Source organism: Mustela nivalis (assembly GCF_964662115.1).
Source record: "Mustela nivalis genome assembly, chromosome: 5".
In the NCBI taxonomy this organism is placed as follows: Eukaryota; Metazoa; Chordata; class Mammalia; order Carnivora; family Mustelidae; genus Mustela; species Mustela nivalis.
The window spans coordinates 88,684,810-88,701,850 of NC_139024.1; the positions used below are offsets into that span (position 1 = coordinate 88,684,810).

The following is a 17,041-nucleotide window of genomic DNA, read 5'->3' on the forward strand; positions in this document are numbered from 1 at the left end:
TGAGTGGGATCAATATTGCTCATGTATAGCCAGCTGTCTGGGGTATAAAGAACTGAGGCTCTGAGGAGGGTCTTACAAGGGGGGCAGGGGAGCAAACTTCTGTGTCAGACAGGAAGCCTGTGACCTGTATGGATGGCAAGTCCTAAGGGCAGGGGAGGAGGCTTGTCTTCACTGGTGCTGGTGTGGGGGCAGTCAGGACTGTTCACCCCAGGGGACCGGGTTTCGACAAGTCAGGCCACAGCCACTGTGTGTGTCTGAAGACAGAGGGCAGCATAGGAGCTGGGCTGGGGACAGAAACATGCAAGCTGTTGGGCCCAAGGCTTCCCATACAAATTTGCAAGAGACCATTGCAGATAAACAGGTAGGCACTCTGTAAGCCTGAGGGCCAGGGAGGCTGAATGGGATGAATGAAGGGCTGAGCCTACAGCTTGGCCCATGTGGCCCATGCGAGAGAAAGTCCCATCCTGTCCCCTGGATGTGGTGCATTTTGATCTGGTTACTGGAGCCTGGAGCCTCTCCCTCTCTGGGTTTCTGAAGGAGAAGGATGGCTCAAAAAGAGCATGAGAACCCAGAAAAGGGCAAAAAGTTCTGGCTTCTGAGAGCTAGCTCAAGAAGGACATGGCCTGGGCCAATAAAAGAGCTAGGCCATGATGTCTGGCATAAAGGTTGGAGAGGCACCCAAGTGACAGCTGTTAACAAGCCCCATGTGCCCTGGGGCCCAGTGCAGCCCTGGCCTGCTGCCAGTCTTCAGTGTCATGGACTAACATGGGCAGACAAGATTGTTCTGCTCTGAGAACCGTCCTCAGCACCAGGGGCCACCAAACTGCAAAGTAAAGCAAGCATGGGCCCTCTGTGGCTACCCTGTTTGCCCTGTTTTGTGGTCTTGCCCTGGGCATCATGACTCTCCCAAGCCCTGGCCTTTCTCCCTTACATATTCTATTCCAAATCTCAGTCTTGGGTGGCACCCAGTTCCCTGTGTCTGGCCTCTGGGCCCTCTCTTACCTCATGGCTCCCTCTCCTCCCCTGCCCTTTTCCTCTGTAGCCTTCTCCTTGTCATCTCTTGGCTACAAGAATCTTGGATTCGGGATGCCTGGGTCACTCCTTCCTGACTCCTGTAATGGGCCCTGCCAAGATGCAGTGCTCCTCCCCTGGCACCGGGTCCCCTCGCCCACCCTGCGCTGCCTCCATATGGGCAGGGCCAGAGAAGTCCATCAGCAGCACACAGGAAGCTGCTGGGACAGTGGCCCGCCTCTGGTGCTAGTGGGGGTCTGGTTTTGGCAAGTGCAGCTCTGCATGACCAGGAGAGGGGGTAGCAAGGAGGGGCTTAAAGGAGCTACAATTCCTTCTAGGTCTCCTTCTAACCCAGATCCTAAAGCTTTCAGATGGAACATATTTTCAGTCTCCTGGGTGCCCGCAGTGGCCCAAGGGTCCTTTATCTTACCGTGCATTACCCTCACTGCTAGGTATGGTGGCTGAAAGAGGAATTCACAGCATGTCTAATGCTCCCATACCTGGTACTCGTCAGAACCCAGAGGGATTCTGGTCCATTCCACAAATGAAAACAATGCAGCCCTGCTTAACAATCTGCACAAGTCACGAGCCTTGGGTCTCCAGCCTACCAGAGCATAAACTCTGAGAAGGGCTGGAGGTCCATCCAGGTCCATCCCTGGACACTTACTCCCCCTCCCAAGAGGGGGACACCAAGTTACCCCACCCCCTCCACCGCTCTCCCCAGGCGGCCATCTTCACCCTAGCCGTGACGCCTGGCGTGGGATGACACTACCTCAGAGCCAGAGGGCTCCTCTCCCTCTTCAGCCAGGAGAGTCTCCACTGCCCCTGTCAGATCCTTAGCAGTCACCACACAGGCCATGTAACCAAACTCCCGCATTTTATTTCCATGGAAAGCCCTGGTCCCATCTCCAGGGCTACCGGAAGGTAGAGAAGCTGTGGGTGCCAGTGCAGGAGGCATAGGGCACGCCCCGAGAGCGGATCTGCAGGGTGTGGAAGGTGAGGGGCGGGTTGGGGCCAGAAGAGCCTGGGTTCAGGGACTCAGTGTGAGGCTCCATCACCGTCACAGGGACCGCATAGGACAGTGTGTGGGGCCGATCATCATGGCGCCTCACGGTGCCCTTGCCCAGGAGGTGCAGGACACAGGAGAGGACATCGGTACTGCCACAGGCAGACCCCTTACCGAGGCTACTGACCAAACCTCTGGGAGGGCACGGGCCCTTCTGCCAGGCATCCAGGACCTGGGAAGGAGAGGCAAGGGAACACAGCAGGTGGGAGACGCCCAGCTGACTCCACCTCAAGCCCCCACTCCAGGCACAGGCTTCAGGCCAGTGAGCCCTAGCCTCCCCCCGACCAAGACACCTACAGGTTCCACGGCGAACCAGATGCTTCAAGTGTTGACAAGCCTCCTCCTACGGGCTGCACCCCACCCGAACCTCCCTCACCCTTAGCCCATCCCCGCCTACCCGACAGACAAGCTGGTCAATGTGCAGCCCCTCGTCCCCATGCGCCTTGAGGATTCGGACAATGAGGCAGTTCAGAAGGTTCCGTCTCTTCTCCAGATTCCGACCCTCTTCATCCTCAGCTTTCAGGTACGTCTGAGGTGGGATGAGCCACACATTGCCCCTCCTTGGCCTGGGCTCCTCACTGGCATCCCGAATCTTGAGCACCCCTGAAATGAGCACTAGTCATCAGCAGGAGGCCCATGCGGAGGCTGAGAGCAGAGGCCCCTCTGCCCCAAGTACATACTTCCTGGGACATCCTTTTGCTCTTCAAGGTCCAGGGGGCCTCTCGAAGAGGTAAGAGGCCCAATCGCCTGATCGAGCATGTCTAGAGAGAGCCCAGAGAGCGCCAGCAGACTCTCCACGGAGATAGCCTTAGAGAAGACGAAGGAGATATTCAGGGCTTCCCTGAACAGTGGAGCAGAGAAGGGAGAAGGAGGGAGAACAGGGAGTTGAGGTTTAGGGAAGAGGGGTGAGGGACAAGGTACAGCGAGCCAGGCTGCCTAGCTGGGGCGGGCCACCTTCAGGTCGTTGAGATACAACAGCAGCCACATCTGCACGGTGGACACATGCAGGGTCTGGTCCCCAAACTGCAGCTCAGCCCGGCCCAGCCACGTCCACTGCAGCCGCCTCTGCGGGCCCCGCTCCAGGGCCGGGTAGCTCTGACCTGAGACAGAGCAGGGAGAGGAGGGAGTCAGGGCTGGTGAGGGGGTACTCCTGGTTGAGCCTTGCCTCTGGTAAGGCACATCTGCCGAGCAAGTGCCCCAGCGTTTAGGGATACTATGCCTCCTGGTCTGAACTTCCGGAGCTCAGCCTCTGCTGTGCCTGCCTCGAGTAAGCCTCGTGTATCTGGGAGCCCACCCTGTGCCTTGCTTTGTACCAGGGGCTTTGATCAGTACCTTCCAGAAGTTCCCCATTTTTTTTTTTTTTTTAGGGAGACAAAGCCCTGAAGTGAGGAAGGCCTGGGGCTCTCATCAAACTGGAATATCCATGAGAGAGGGAATGAGGTCTCCCTGCTTAGTCTGGGAACCCCCTCCCTGCCAAAGGGCAGGGTCTGAGTCTCTTCCCCTTTCTGTGTTGCTGCCCAGCCCAGACCCAACTCCAGCGGAGAACTCAGGCAATGATGACTGACAAGGAGCCAGAACCCTGTCGTTTCTGGTGGCCTCAGGTGCCCCTCCCCATCCTCCCCACCTCCCACTCTCTAAAGAGAGTCCTGTGTTTGTTTTAAGGACAGAAAAGGCGACAGCCTGGGGACCTGGTGCTTGCTAGCCCCACCCCTCACTCCAAACCTGAGCTCCTGCCCTTTGTTCTCAAATCCACTCCACTGAGGCTCCTACCCCAGGGCCCACTCCTACCCCCACCCCAGACTCCTTTCCGAATCCCATCCTCCTCCTGGCTCCTCACTCTTGCTGTAGAAGTTGGAGTACTGGTTCACGGTGCCCCTGAGGTAGGAGGGCAGGCAAGTTCTGGGGTTGAGCGTGTGGCGGATGGAGGCAATGGGCCAGCAGCGAGGTGACAGGACCAGCACAGACACTTCCGGCATTGCCCCCTCATAGTAGAGATCCTCATCTTCCTCTTCTTCCTCGTCCTCCTCCCCCGTGGCCGCTGCAACCCCAGGTCCGTCTGCTTTCTCTCCCTTGTGCTCCTTGTCGCTGGCCTCGTGGCCTCCCTGAAGGAGAAATGCAGGGTTCCCGACAGCTGCCAGGCCTCCTCTGTTTGGTTCCCTGCCTCCCTCCCTGGGCTGGCGCCTACCTGTATCTTCTTTTCGGTGTCGTCCAGCTTCAGGAGCTGCTGATCGAGCCGCTGGAGCTGATAGACGTGGAACTGGCGTTGCAGCTCCTCAGATGTGCTCAGGCTGCGCAGCATCTGCTGGGGGAGGCGGTTGGGGAAGCAGGGACCGATCTGCTCCAGCACGGCCCCCTCCAGCCAGCTCGAGCCCACGCTGAGGAGACGGTCGGCCATGTAGTGCCTGTAGCACACGCAGAGTGGGCCGAGCCTTAGGGTGGCCCCACGGCCTGCTCTGGGACTCAGGCCACCCGACACCCCCACCATCCGCTCCCCCCACCCCGCTCCACGCTCACTGGTAGTAATGCTCGAAGGTGGTGGCTATCTCCAGGCCAGAGAAAATGAGGACCGTCTCCAGGCAGCGCTGCAACTGCGCCAGCATCTCCATCCCACGGGCTCCGCCAATCCTGCTGCCCTGGATCCGCTGGTCGATGTGCCGGGCGAACTGCTCACTCACCTGAGCAGGGAGAAGGGTGCAGGGAAACCATGGACCGGCAGCCAGAGGAGGCAAGCAGGGGCACAGGGGAAGGTCTGAGAAGTGGACAGGAGCGGCTGAGCTGCTTCCTAAGGTGGGTAACGCTTTTACAAAACTCCTTTTAAATTTTTTAAAAAGACTTCATTTATTTATTTGACAGAGAGAGATCATAAGAAGGCAGAGAGGCAGGCAAAGAGAGAGGAGGAAGCAGGCTCCCTCAAGAGCAGAGAGCCCGATGCGGGCCTTGATCCCAGGATCCTGAGACCATGACCTGAGCCTAAGACAGAGGCTTAACCCTCTGAGCCACCCAGGCTCCCCTACAAAACTCTTTTATAAAATTGTCACCAGTTGTGCAAATTGACAACAAGGAGGTGTTTTGGTTTTTTTTTTTTTTTTTCCACATGGAATGTGTCTAAAAATTAGACTAACCCCAATAATTTAATGTGAGGAAATGACTTACACACACAGGGATGGTCAAACTGCAGTGTCACTGATCAGACAGAAGGGCTGGAGGCAGCTTGAGCAGCTACTGTTCAGCCCCCTGCCCTGCAGCGATCAGCCCGGCTGACTTCGTCACCTGTCCAGCCTTATGCCTTAAAAACTGAGAAGAGGGACTTTGTCTATCTTCAGCTCTTACCACAGCACTGGACACAGCTGAAGCACTTATTGCATATTTATAGAATGCGGGAAGGGCAGAGGAAATTCTAGTACATCCCTTAGATGGAATTTATACAAAAATTAAAAATAAGGACAAGGAGCAACACTGAAAAAGGCTTTTAATATAATGGTCAAGGGCGCCTGGGTGGCTCAGTCGGTTAAGTGTCTGCCTTTGGCTCAGGTTATGATCCCAAGGTCCTAGTATGGAAACCCATGTTGGGCTCCCTGCTCAGTGGGGAGCCTGCCTCTCCCTCTGCCTGCTGTTCCCCCTACTTGTGTGCTCTCTCTCTCTGACAAATAAATAAATAAAATCTTTTTAAAAAATCTAATGGAGGGGGGCAGGCATTTGGGTGGCTCAGTTGAGTGTCTGACACTTGGTTTCAGCTCAGGTCATGATCTCAGGGTCAGAAGATGGTGTCCTGGGCCGGCGTCCATGCTCAGCATGGCCTCTGCTTAAGACTCTCTGCCTCTCCCCCTGTTCTCTTTCTCTCTCTCTCTCTCTCTCTCTCGCTCTCGCTGTTGCTCTCTCATTCTGCCTCTCTAAAATTAATTAATCAGGGCCACCTGGGTAGCTTAGTCATTGAGCGTCTGCCTTTAGCTCAGGTCATGGTCTCAGGGTCTTGGAATCGAGCCCTGCCTCAGGCTCTTTGCTCAGTGGGGAGTCTGCTTCTCCCTCTCTGGCTCCCCTTCCCCCAGCTTACACAAGCATGCTCTCTCTTTCTCAAAGAAATAAAATCTTAAAAATATCTTTGTATAATGGTCAAAAGACAACAGGATAAAGCATTTTAGCTACTTGTGAGTAAACTGTTAAACCATGCACAGGAACAGAAATGAAAAGCTATCAAGGTAATAATACTGGACCGCACGTTGCAGGTCACTATGTGTTTCTTTTGCATTTGAATTTTCAAACACAGGGGTCTGTACAAGCCCTGCTCCTGGCTGAACAGGAGGAACAATGGAGGCCGGGGGACAGGGCCATTTGCAGGGAGGGGCCTGGGGCGGAAGGGAGGACAAGAGGCTCACATGGGCGGCTTTGAGGAATGGGAGCTTCAGTAAGCCTCCGGCACAGCCGTTGTGCAGGGCCAGCAGGAAGGCCGCCCTGGGCCCAAACAGCTCGGAGCTCGACTTCTGCAGGTTGTGAAAGTGTTCGCAGTAGCGCGGCACAAAGTCATCATCCCGCCAGTGCGAAGTCAGGAAGTTGTTCACCTGCAGGGAAGTGGCCCTGGGTGAGGGGATGGCTGGGCAGGCCAGCCTCTGGTCCGGCCCTCCGCCCCAACTCCCCTCCTATACCTGCTCCTCCACCACTGCACCCCAGCAGCGGGTCAGGTTTCTCACAATGCTGCTGGGGAGCCCCCGGGTGGCCAGGGAGCTCCAGTCATGGCTTCGGTTTCTGCCCTCTGTGGAGATAGGGGAAAGGGCAAGAGACAGGGACAGCTCCTCAGCTCAGGGGACCCCAGACCAGGATGAGCCCTGGGGCCTTTCCTCCCCATGATGCTCCTGGCTGGGGGTGACCCAAACTGGGAAGATGAACAGTCTGAGTGCGGCGGGAGGGAAAGCAGGAGGGACAGAAGCCTCTAGGGTGCGAGTGCATGAGGGCACAAAGAAATGCTTCTCACTGAGCTCCCACCTGAATCCCAGGTACTCACTGGGGCGGGGAGCAGCCACGGCTGGAGGCGGCGCCTCACAGGGCTCAACGTGCACCAGCAAGTGGGTGAGACGGCGCACCCTCGAGGAGAAAGCAGCCGCACGGCTCTGGGGGTTGTGGGCAGCCTCCCGACACTCCAGGTACTGGTCCAGCAGCCAGCCCAGGGGGCTGATGCCATCCTCGTCTGGAGGTGGGGAAAAACAAGCCAAGGCAGGCCGTCTCTCCAGGGCAAAGGGAGAGGCTGGGCTGGACAGAAGCACCAAGAAGGAGGGATTGGACAGAAGGTACTGGGTGGTGGGGATAGGGTCAGGTAGCAAGGCCCCCCATCTTTATGATATCAGCTGGCACCTGGGAGACATGGGAAAGGAGATGGGCCCTGGGCTGGTAGAAGAGAAGCACTGGGGTACCAAACCAACACAGGTACCAAAAGGGCCAAGAAGATAAGGCAGGTGGCTCTAGGGCAGAGCAAGAAGGGGCTGGTTAGTGGGGCCAGGGGTCAGAGTGGTTACCGGGGGAGGTGATGTTCTGCACCAGGGGGCTGACCAGGGCCTCCCAGCAGGTCTTGCCCAGTGCTTGGGCGGCCTCATCATCAGGGAGGAAGCGATCCGCAAAATTCTGCTCCTGCCGCAGAGCCCCATTGAGTCTGAGGGTGGGGATGAGGGAGGCAGGTGTCAGGGGCTTGAGGCATAAGTTACCCCAGCATCCACATGGCCTAGGACTGCCCGGCTAGCCCCTAGCAACCAGACCCAATCTCTACCCAGTACTTCGAAGCTCTCCTGTGTTAACTGGCACACCCCACCCCCAGCCCACCAGAAAAATCTCTTCTCTTCATTGTTCCTTTCCTTCCCCAAACTGGAGAACACTCCAGATGCCTCCCCAAGCACATTAGCCCTCCAAAGAGCCCTACCCAGGGTACCGCTCTTACCTTTCATGCACACTCAGCCACACACACACGCTAGCACACACCTAGAACTCAGGTGCAGGAGGCTCCTGCGGTCCTCTGCTATATCCTGACTCCAGGCCTGTGCCCGAACCATGTAGAAGAGGCGTGTGTGACGGCACAGCTGCTCCCGGAACACCGGCCAGAAGGTGGGCTTGGGGCCCAGGACCTCTAAGCCCCGGATGCGTGTGTCAATGCCGCCCTGCAAGGGACACAGGCCTGTCTTCAGCCAACCCAGTCCCCCTCGGAGTGTGCCAGGGTCAGGCACACCTTTGTGCCTTCCTCCTGGAGCTGCCCTGGCCAGGGCTTGGAGCTCTGGCTCAAGATCTGGAACAGCTACAGAACCTGGCGCGTCGGAGCTCCAGACCACAGCCCGGGCCCCCGCCAAACCTGCTGGCAGCGCTTTATGCGGATCTGGATGACAGGCCAGAAGCGGTTCAGGTTCTCCAGGAGGACCACCCGGCTGGCGGACGGCATCACGTTGACCTGGTATGGGGTGCAGGGGGCTGTCAGCTCCCTGCGTGTGGATGGCAGTGCTGACAGCACCCACGCCTGCTCCAACTCCCTCTTCCTCCCCTCAGCCCAGCAGGTGTGGCGTCCTGACCAAGGGGTCCCAACGCCGCCCTCACAGCTCGGGGCCTGATGCCATCGTAACAGCACAGGGAGAAAGGACTCTACTTTCTCTGGGGCTCCGGACAGGGAAGAACTTAGGAGTTCATGAGTCTGGGCAGGAGGGTGGACCCTGCGAAGGGTGATTGCTGGCATGACGGTCCCTACCGAGTTGAGTTCTGTGTTAAGAGAGTTGGGGCTGTCGCCCCCAAACACCACCACCCTCGCCGGCATGTAGCTCGAGTCTTCACCAGCCACCAGCAGAGTCAGCTGCCTGGGAGCAGGGGCGAGGAAACCATCAGAAGCAGAACAAGGCATGGCCTCACAGACACAACCAAGGGGCCTCTGTGGTCATGTTTGGGCTCAAGGGGGCGGTGGTGCATCCCCCAAGACAAACACAAGGCAGTCACCACAAAGCACGTATGTTGTGGGGCAAGTTACCGGATAAGAACGCCCCGGTGCATGTGCAAGGTGATGTAGTGGGAGCCCGCACTGCCGTTGGACTCCCAGTAGGTCTTGGGGTTGCGGTCCGTCAGCTTGCTGGCCCGGTGAGGGTTGGAGGACACCTCTACCTTCTCCCAGCACTTGTCCTCCTTCACCTCCACACTGGAGCCTGGGGGCGGGGGGCAGGGGTGGCCGTCACAGCCTGGTAGGTATGGAGGGAAAACAGACACAGGTGTGGTGGGGGGTGGTGGAAGCTGGGGACAAGCACAGACCCTGGCACAGGTATCTGAGGAACACGTCAAAGAACGGGATGTTGATGGGTCGGTGGGTCCGTCTGTGGTCTTCGATCTGGCCCAGCACCATCTGCAGCCGGAAGAGCAGAAAGAAGGGTGCGGGGAGGAGAGAAGAGCACACGTGGAGAGCACGTGCAAACGTGTGTGGAGGAAAGACCTGGCAGCAGTGGGACTTCCTCCAGAACCCTGGTACAGCAGGACCAGGTGGGGGAGGGGTTGCAGAGAACAAATGCCCTTGGGTTCACTGGCCTTGCCTGCCCTTCCTGCAGGAACACTGCCTCCTCCCCCACCACTGCTCAGGGTTCATGTTCTCACCCCGTGGTGAACCCACAAGCCTCCGCCTGCCCTCCCTCCTGACCTGGATACAGCCTCCCAGGATGTTGGTGGTGAGTTTCCGGTAGAGGTGGGCATGCTTCTCACACTTGAACACCATGTCCCGCAGCTCCTGAGCCAGCTCCAGTTTTCCCAGGTGCTTTTCCAGGGCCTTGGAGATGGCATCTCGGGCTCCCAGCTGATTCAGGACCACGGCATAGTCCCTGCTCACGGAGGCCAGGCGGTGCAGGAAGAAGATCAGCTCCTGGAGCACCTGCGGTGGGGACAGGGCTGGAGACTAAAGGGCACGAGGCCCAGGGCATCTTCAGGAGTATTTCCTATGCACCCACTGTGGTATATAGGTGCTGGAGCTATCGCAGTAAACAGACAGCAGAAAGCAGGGAGACACAAGGGCTGGGTGGACTTGGAAAACCCAATGCAAACAGACGAGGAAAAAGCTAAGAGGTGCTCTCCATCCTGGGGTGCTTGACGACTGAGGACGTTGGCAACAGGTGCAGAGAGCTTCCCAGGTGGTTCCTTTTTAGGCCCTGTCCCAAAACGAGGTTTGGGGCTGCATTTTGAGATGCTCAGGCTCTAAGCACCATACCTGATGGTAGGGAGGGGGTGGGAGGGATGCTCAGTGAGTCAAGCTCTGAAATGAAAATCTGGGTAACCGCCAAAGGTGTGCATTGCAGACACCCACTGCCAAGCCTTCCAAGCCCAGGACCTCTCTGTGGCGGGGGACCTTGAGATGTGAGGTCCCCTCTGCCTCCTTCATCCCCATGCCCCGACAGGCCTAGCCAAGCAGGAGCCACTGAGGCTTCTCATGTAACAGAGATATAACCTTCTGTGTAAGAAAGAAGATGGCAAATAAGATTATATGCTTGGGCTTATTTATATTTGCATAAGGACACATAGGAAGGACACATAAGTTAAAATGAATGGTGACTAACAAGGGACATGGGGAGAGGCACTGGTAAAACTGGACGGAAGTGAGAACAGGTGGAAATGAGAATTCTCAGTGTAGACCTTGTTCCTCCATTTTGATTTATAACCTGTATGAATGTACTACCTATTTGGAAAAAAAAAAAAAAAAAAAAAAAAAGAATTCGATTTTTAAAACAAATCCCAGACCAGGAGCACAGAGGCTCCACTGTGCCCTCTGGAGCCTTGCCCCGGGGGTTTGCCCTCTCAGAGGCTGCCTTGTGGCCTCTCCCTCCAGCATCATCTCCCCAGAGCAGGGTGAGGGTACCTCTCGGTCAGTGTCTGGTGACCGCAGGCAGGCCATGCAGGCGTCCATGGCCTCGTGCCAGGGGAGCAGCGGCGCCTCGGGGAAGTCCACCAGCTGCATCAGGATTCTGGGGAGTGGGGGTGGGGAGGCAGGAGGAGAGAGATGTGCAGCTAGCCTCAGGGACCCCTTGGTCCCATGCCCCGCCCCACCCCCTCACCTCAGAACGGTCAAGTGCAGGGGCTTGTTGGCTGCCGGGGTGGCAAGGCTCCGCATCAGTGTAAGGAAGGGCTGGGGCTGCCGCTGCAGCTGGAGCAGGAAAGGCTTGATCTCTGTCTCCTGGGGCCCCCCTGAGCTGAGGGCGTGCTCCAGGTCCAGGAAGGTCCTTCCAGGCGGACCGCAGCCCTCCATCAGTCGCCGCAGAGGAGTGTCAGGATACTGTGTTGGGGGTTCTTTTCCTGCAGGAAGGTGGATGTCACAAGAGTTGGCTGTGGTTGGTGAGGTTAGCATCAGAAAAGGACAGACACATTCATAATTCCTAATTTCTCCTAAAAATGTTTTTTGGGGGGCAGGCATCCCCCGAAAATTAGTTTGGGGATCTTAGGGCATCTCTAACTGTTTTTATAAGACTACTCTGTGGCAAATCTTATGTTTCATACTCTTAAAATAGCAAAGGAGCCTCCTGTCTGCAAATTGCAGAGCGTTTCCCTTTATCTAAAAGCATGCAATAATTTGGCTTTCTCCACACCAGAAAAAGTTCGGTGTGGGGGTTTATGAGGCTTCAGATCTCTTTCAATGTTCTGACTTTCCATCCTCCCCCGCTCACTGGAGGTAGCTGCTCTATGCGGGTGCCAACTCTTCCAGACAAGAGGACACCTGTCCTGGGAGGAAGGCCCCCTAGAGGCCAGCCTGCAGAGCTGCTGCAAAGTCATTCCAGCGCCCCACCTTCCTCTCTGGCTGCACTTGCTGATTCCTGAGGCTGAGCCTGGGCTTCCAGCAGGGTTGGGTAAGCTGGCTGCCCTGCCAGAGCCTCGGGCCCATATTTCCTGTAGACACGGCAGTTGAGCAGGTCCCTGAGAGCGCTGTCATCGAGTCGCTGTGGCAGAGCCAGGAGCAGGTCCTGGGCCAACTCTATGGGCACGGCCAGCTCAGCCAGGATCTCGTCATCCAGAACCTGTCGTTGGGGAGAAGGTCTCACTGCGGTAGCCCTGACCGGCACAGATGCTCTGGGAGTACTTGACAGGGGTGGGGAATCTCAGCACACACCTTCTCTACCCTGAAACTCTCCTGGCTGGCAGCTGCCTCCTCCCACACAGCTGGCCAATGCCTTTGAACATTCTAGATACCCTCCACTGCAGCCCCCGACACTGCGGACCCCTGCTCCCCGTCCTAAGCCTCCCAAATGCTCTATCAGCCCAGCCCCTGCCATGAACCCTCCAACTGCTGGGTGTCTCCAGGCTGACTCTACCTCCCCATCCAGGTTCTCCTGCAGAATCTGGAGAACCTCCTGATGGTCGGGGCCGTCCAGCTTCTTGATGAAGAAGAGGAGCTCCCACCACTCCGCCTGGGACAGGTGTTCACTCTCCTCAGCATCCTCATCCTCAGGCAGCACGTAGGGTACCGCATAGAGCTCTGTCATGGGTTTCCACCGCCAGGAGGGCACAGCTGTGGAAACGAGTCCGAGGGCCCAGGGATGTTGTTGCCTACCCAGCCAGACTACCACTCCTGGGCTCAGTGCTGACCCTGCTTCCTCTCCCGGCTCACCTATACCCAGGGCTCCACTGACCACTGCCCTGTGGTAGTCCTCAGCCTCAACCACATCCTCAATGTCTTCCTCAAAGCCCAGAATTTCCAGCATGTGCCAGTGTACCCAGTAGGTGCGGCCCGTCGACTCCCACAACACCTGGAGGATGGGGAGAAAAGAGAGGGAAGGGAAAGAGACGGCTCACTTACTGGCTGGTGGTGGCCCAATGATGACACACAGCTCTCTAGTTGACCACCTGGCCAGGTTTGGAACAATCTCCAAACAACACAACACTGGCATATGGAGGACACGAACATGTACATAAAGGCCACCTTCTCATGGGAATAAGCTGTTTCTCCTCCCACCCATCCTAGATGCCTTATGCCCCCCACCCCAAGGAGCCTCCTGGCCTCAGCTACTCTCTCCTTGACCCTGACCTTTGGGAAAATCTTGCTCTATCCATTTCTTCCTGGGAGTGAATCTTCCTGACCTCATGGCCTCCCCAATCCCGATTTTCTTAGCCTTCCAAATGGCCCACCTCTCACTTGCTGACCCCCTTTAACCATTCCAATCCCCACGGGGTTTTCTCCGGAGGTGGCCTGCCAGAGCTCCTGCATGGAAGCCCCAGTTATGCTCCCCCAGCTAGATCCCCAACAGTGTTCCCCATGCACCCTTTCTTACCTGCACAGGGGGCACGCCGTTGTTGCTCTGGCGGAATTCGCCCTCGTCCCCAGCGCTGACCTCCTCGTAGTCATCCAGCATGCGCACTCGCATCCCAGGCTGCAGTGTCTCTCGCACGTACAAGGCATAAGTGTTGCCACTTGCAAACTCAGAGCGAGGGCGGAACCTCCTTGACCTCCTAATGGAGGGCTGGGCCCGGGTGGGTGGCAGCCCCCGGCCAGCCTCCGCCAGCTGGGGCTGGAAGATGGAGCAGGAAGACCGGGCCAAGGGCCCCTGTCTGCTCGAGGCCCAGTCCCAGCGCATGGCCTGCACCAGCTCTGAGATCAAGGTGCCCATGGCCATGCTGAACTCCAGCTCCAGTCGATCCCTTTCCCCACTCAACTCCTCAGGAGAAGAGCTGTTCTGGGCCCCTGGTTCTGCAGTGCTGTCATTCAGCTGGTCCAGAAGGGAAGTGACATGTAAATAGCGCTTTACCAGGGAGAAGAGCAGCCTTCCCGGAACCTGTGGGATGAAACCTTTGGCCTATATCCACCTTGTCCCAGCTTCAGCTCCTCTTTCCACTCCATCCTTTAAGGACCAGTACAAAGACCTGGTCCCTCGATCCTGTTTATAGCACCCACCCCAGTACCTCCCCACAGAATACCTGTGGCAGCTGAATGCCCTCAAAAGACATGGGATGTTCAGAGAGCGTGGCCTGTGCGAACAGAGCCAGCAGAGCACAGCGGCTGTCAAAATCCAGGTGTTTCTCAATGGCCTCTTGCTGGCTCAGCGATAGAAGAATCTGAGTCCGGGTCCCTGAAACCCACACCCCCGTCAGGAACAGCTCCCTCACACTGCCATTCCCAGGCATCCCTCCTAGACCCTCTACTCTCTCAGTACAATCCCTTTGTCATCACACATTAGGAATGACCTGATCTGACTTGCTTCAAAAGCAACAACTTGGGGTGCCTGGGTGGCTCAGCTGGTTAGCCATCTGCCTTCGGCTCAGGTCATGAACCCAGGCGCTGGGATCGAGCCCCACCTTGGGGTTCCTGATCAGGGGGAGTCTGCTTTTCTCTCCCACTCCCCCTACTTGTGTTCCCTCTCTTGCTGTCTTTCTCTGTCAAATAAATAAATAAAATCTTTAAAAAAAAACAATAACTGGGGCGCCTGGGTGACTCAGTTAAGTGTCTGCCTTCGGCTCAGGTCATGATCCCAGGGTCCTGGGATCAAGCCCCAGGTCAGGCTCCTTGCTCAGCAGGGAGCCTGTTTCTCCCTCTCCCTCTGCTTGCCAGCCTGCCACTCCCCCTGCTTGTGCTCTCTCACGATCTCTCTCTCTGTGTCAAATAAATAAATAAATAAATAAAACATTTAAAAGAAAAATAACTTCTTTTCTATATACATATTTTGTATAGATACATATCTTACAGTAGTCTAATATCATAACTTCCTTTGCATAGAAATCCAATTAATATGAGGTTTTTGAGGATTCTGCCCTTCCTCTTTCTTTTAGTATTTTTTTTTAAAGCAAACTCTATGCCCAAAATGGGGCTTGAACTCATGACCCTGAGATGAAGAGTTGCATGCCCGCCTGACAGAGCCAGCTTTCCTCTTCCTAGGGAGATGTCCCCACCTCCCTTCCTACCTCCTTTCTTCTACCTCAGCAGAATCTCCCAGGCACTGATGAGGCAGGGGCTCCTGCCACAGTGTCCTGTGAGGCCCCGAGCTGACCTAGCTTCCTTTCCCCCCACACTGTTCCTCACCAGCATCATGGGAGGCCAGGGCTTGGATCATCCGGCCCGCACTCCAGCGGATCTGATAATCAGGACTACTCAACATGTGCATGAGCAGGTCCAGGACCCTTGGGTCTTTGAACACCCCAGTCAGAGGCTCGATGCTGGCGTAGGCGCTGAGTACGTGCACAGTATGAAGCAGAGGAGCAGGAGGGATGGTGCCCACACACTCCTCCAGCTGCCGGAGGGCCCTCTGAATCAAAGCCTTCACATCGGTTTCCATTTCCCCCAGCACAGACTTGTCCAGGGCCCCAGCCTCCCCTGCAATCTCCTGAGAGGGCCCGATGACCTGGCCATCCTCGCCCAGCATCTTGTGGCAGTTGGCGTAGATCTCGTCATTGGACATCCACAGCAAGATGTGTTCGGCCTTGCAGTCCACTTGGCTAGAGCCCCCGTCCCCGTCATCCCCACGCCGGAGGATGAGCCAACGAATCTGGTACTCAGGATGCCCATCATGGCCCACCCGCTGGCGGATCAGCTCATCTGGATAGGCGTGCAAGCCCGGCCCCAGGGGCACTCTGAATTCCCTGTAGCGGAGCTCCCCCACCATGCCGGCACCTGAGACACACAAGCAGGAGAGAACAGCAAGCTAAAATGAGAGTGGGAGTTGAGAAAATCAAGGTCGTCCAGGAGTTGGAGAAGCAAATGTGGTCACAGCTGTCCGGTTGTCTGGGGTAAAAGCAGGGCCCAGGAGCTGCCTGCTACAGGCTGGGTGGGGCCAGGCCTCACAGGGAACACTGGGGTGTTTGTTCTAAGAGTACAGTATTTGGTTGCAAGGAGGGTCCAAGACCCTGCAGCCTGGAGTGGGTTGGTTTGGAGCAGTGGGAAGTGGGCAGCAGGGGCAGGCCTTGGTGTTATAAGTGAATCCCAAGGCCCTGGGACAGGCAGCACCTCTGAGGAGATACATGTTGCCCCAGAGGGGTGTGTGTGGGGTGTGGGTGTTGTTGGAGAATGTGTCTGGAAGGGATGCCAATGGCTGAAGCGCAGGAGTGTGTAACAGGCACAAGAAATCCGGAGAATTGTTGGTGGAGTGGGGTGGGGGGAGGGCAAGGCGCGATGGGCTGGGAGGAGAGGATGGAGGACTGGAGGCGCCAGAGGAGCAAGGTCGGTGGGGGCGATGCAACACGCAGGACAGGGTCGCGGGAGACCCGGTGGGTGAGCGGCGGGAGGCAGGTGGACCGGAGGGGCCGGGGGTCGCGGCAAGGTACGGGGGAGGGGGCTAGGCCAGATGAACGAGGCACTGGATCCCAAGTGCAATCCCAAGGCACTGCAACTGGGGTGGGGGAGCGCGAGATTGGGTGGGCACGCGGCCGCTGGGCGAGTGTGTGGAGGAAAACCCAGGGTAGGGGCAGGGGCCGCGGCGGGGCTCTGGCCACCTCAGAAGTCGATGGGGGTCCCGGCGCGCGGCCTGTCCTTCGCTGAGCTAGGGACGCGGTGAAGACGATGGCGGCGATGCTGGCGGAGATTTGGGCCCGAGGGGGGTCGAAGCGGAGAGGCGGGAGGGGGCGTGTCTCTGAAGGACAGGCGGGCGGGCAGGGGGCGTGGCACGCAGGGAACAGCACCTTCGGGCGGCCACTGTCACCACCCGCCCGCACAGGTCAGCAGCAGCTCCGGCGGGGCGGGGCAGGGCGAGATGGGACCCGGCCCAGACAGCCGCACCACCCGCCCAGCTGCGGAACTCCGACACCCGCCCGGAGCGGCCGCTCATTTCCGCCGGGCCTAGCGGAAAGCTGGGGGCCCTGGGAGAGCGCCGGGGCGGAGTCGCCGGTGCCACCTCGGCGAGGCGCGGCACCTCCTCCTCCACGCCGCCCTTTCCTCTTCCTTTTCGTCTTCCCTCCTCCCACCGGAAGTGCTCTCCCCAATTCGTGAAGTCAGAGCTGGATTAGATCTTGGAGGTCATTTCTAACCCCCTCCTCCAAACAAGGGGTGGGGGGGACGGCTTGAAA

At 57.4% G+C, this 17,041-nt stretch overlaps 1 protein-coding gene across 2 annotated transcripts; it reads right to left on the bottom strand.

Annotated features, from left to right (window-relative positions):
• Positions 1-1,871: 1,871 nt before the first annotated feature.
• On the bottom strand, positions 1,872-16,922 carry CUL7 (cullin 7). Of its 2 annotated transcripts, none has more exons than XM_082733102.1 (26): positions 16,472-16,922; positions 15,066-15,653; positions 13,967-14,118; positions 13,324-13,824; positions 12,663-12,801; positions 12,367-12,563; positions 11,862-12,072; positions 11,119-11,356; positions 10,923-11,028; positions 9,717-9,944; positions 9,338-9,428; positions 9,063-9,234; positions 8,790-8,895; positions 8,403-8,498; positions 8,039-8,214; positions 7,582-7,715; positions 7,074-7,256; positions 6,718-6,824; positions 6,451-6,633; positions 4,592-4,752; positions 4,263-4,479; positions 3,915-4,179; positions 3,032-3,177; positions 2,758-2,884; positions 2,475-2,680; positions 1,872-2,249 (listed from the first exon to the last, which is right to left on the bottom strand). In XM_082733102.1, the coding sequence occupies exons 2-26, from the start codon at positions 15,643-15,645 to the stop codon at positions 1,926-1,928; spliced, it is 5,046 nt and encodes a 1,681-aa protein (XP_082589228.1). In that variant the 5' UTR covers positions 15,646-15,653; positions 16,472-16,922; the 3' UTR covers positions 1,872-1,925. The 2 variants fall into 2 exon arrangements, with proteins under 2 accessions (XP_082589228.1, XP_082589227.1); XM_082733101.1 differs by having other exon boundaries at positions 11,844-12,072.
• Between the last annotated feature and the right edge of the window lie 119 nt (positions 16,923-17,041).

Coding starts and splice junctions, on each gene's coding strand:
- CUL7 (XM_082733101.1), bottom strand. CDS start 15,645: ATGGTGGGGGAGCTCCGCTACAGGGAATTCAGAGTGCCCCTGGGGCCG. Junction 11,029..11,118: donor CTGCACTTGACCGTTCTGAG/GTGAGGGGGTGG, acceptor CCCACTCCCCAG/AATCCTGATGCAGCTGGTGG. Junction 9,235..9,337: donor CCTCAGATACCTGTGCCAGG/GTCTGTGCTTGT, acceptor CCCCGCCCCCAG/GCTCCAGTGTGGAGGTGAAG.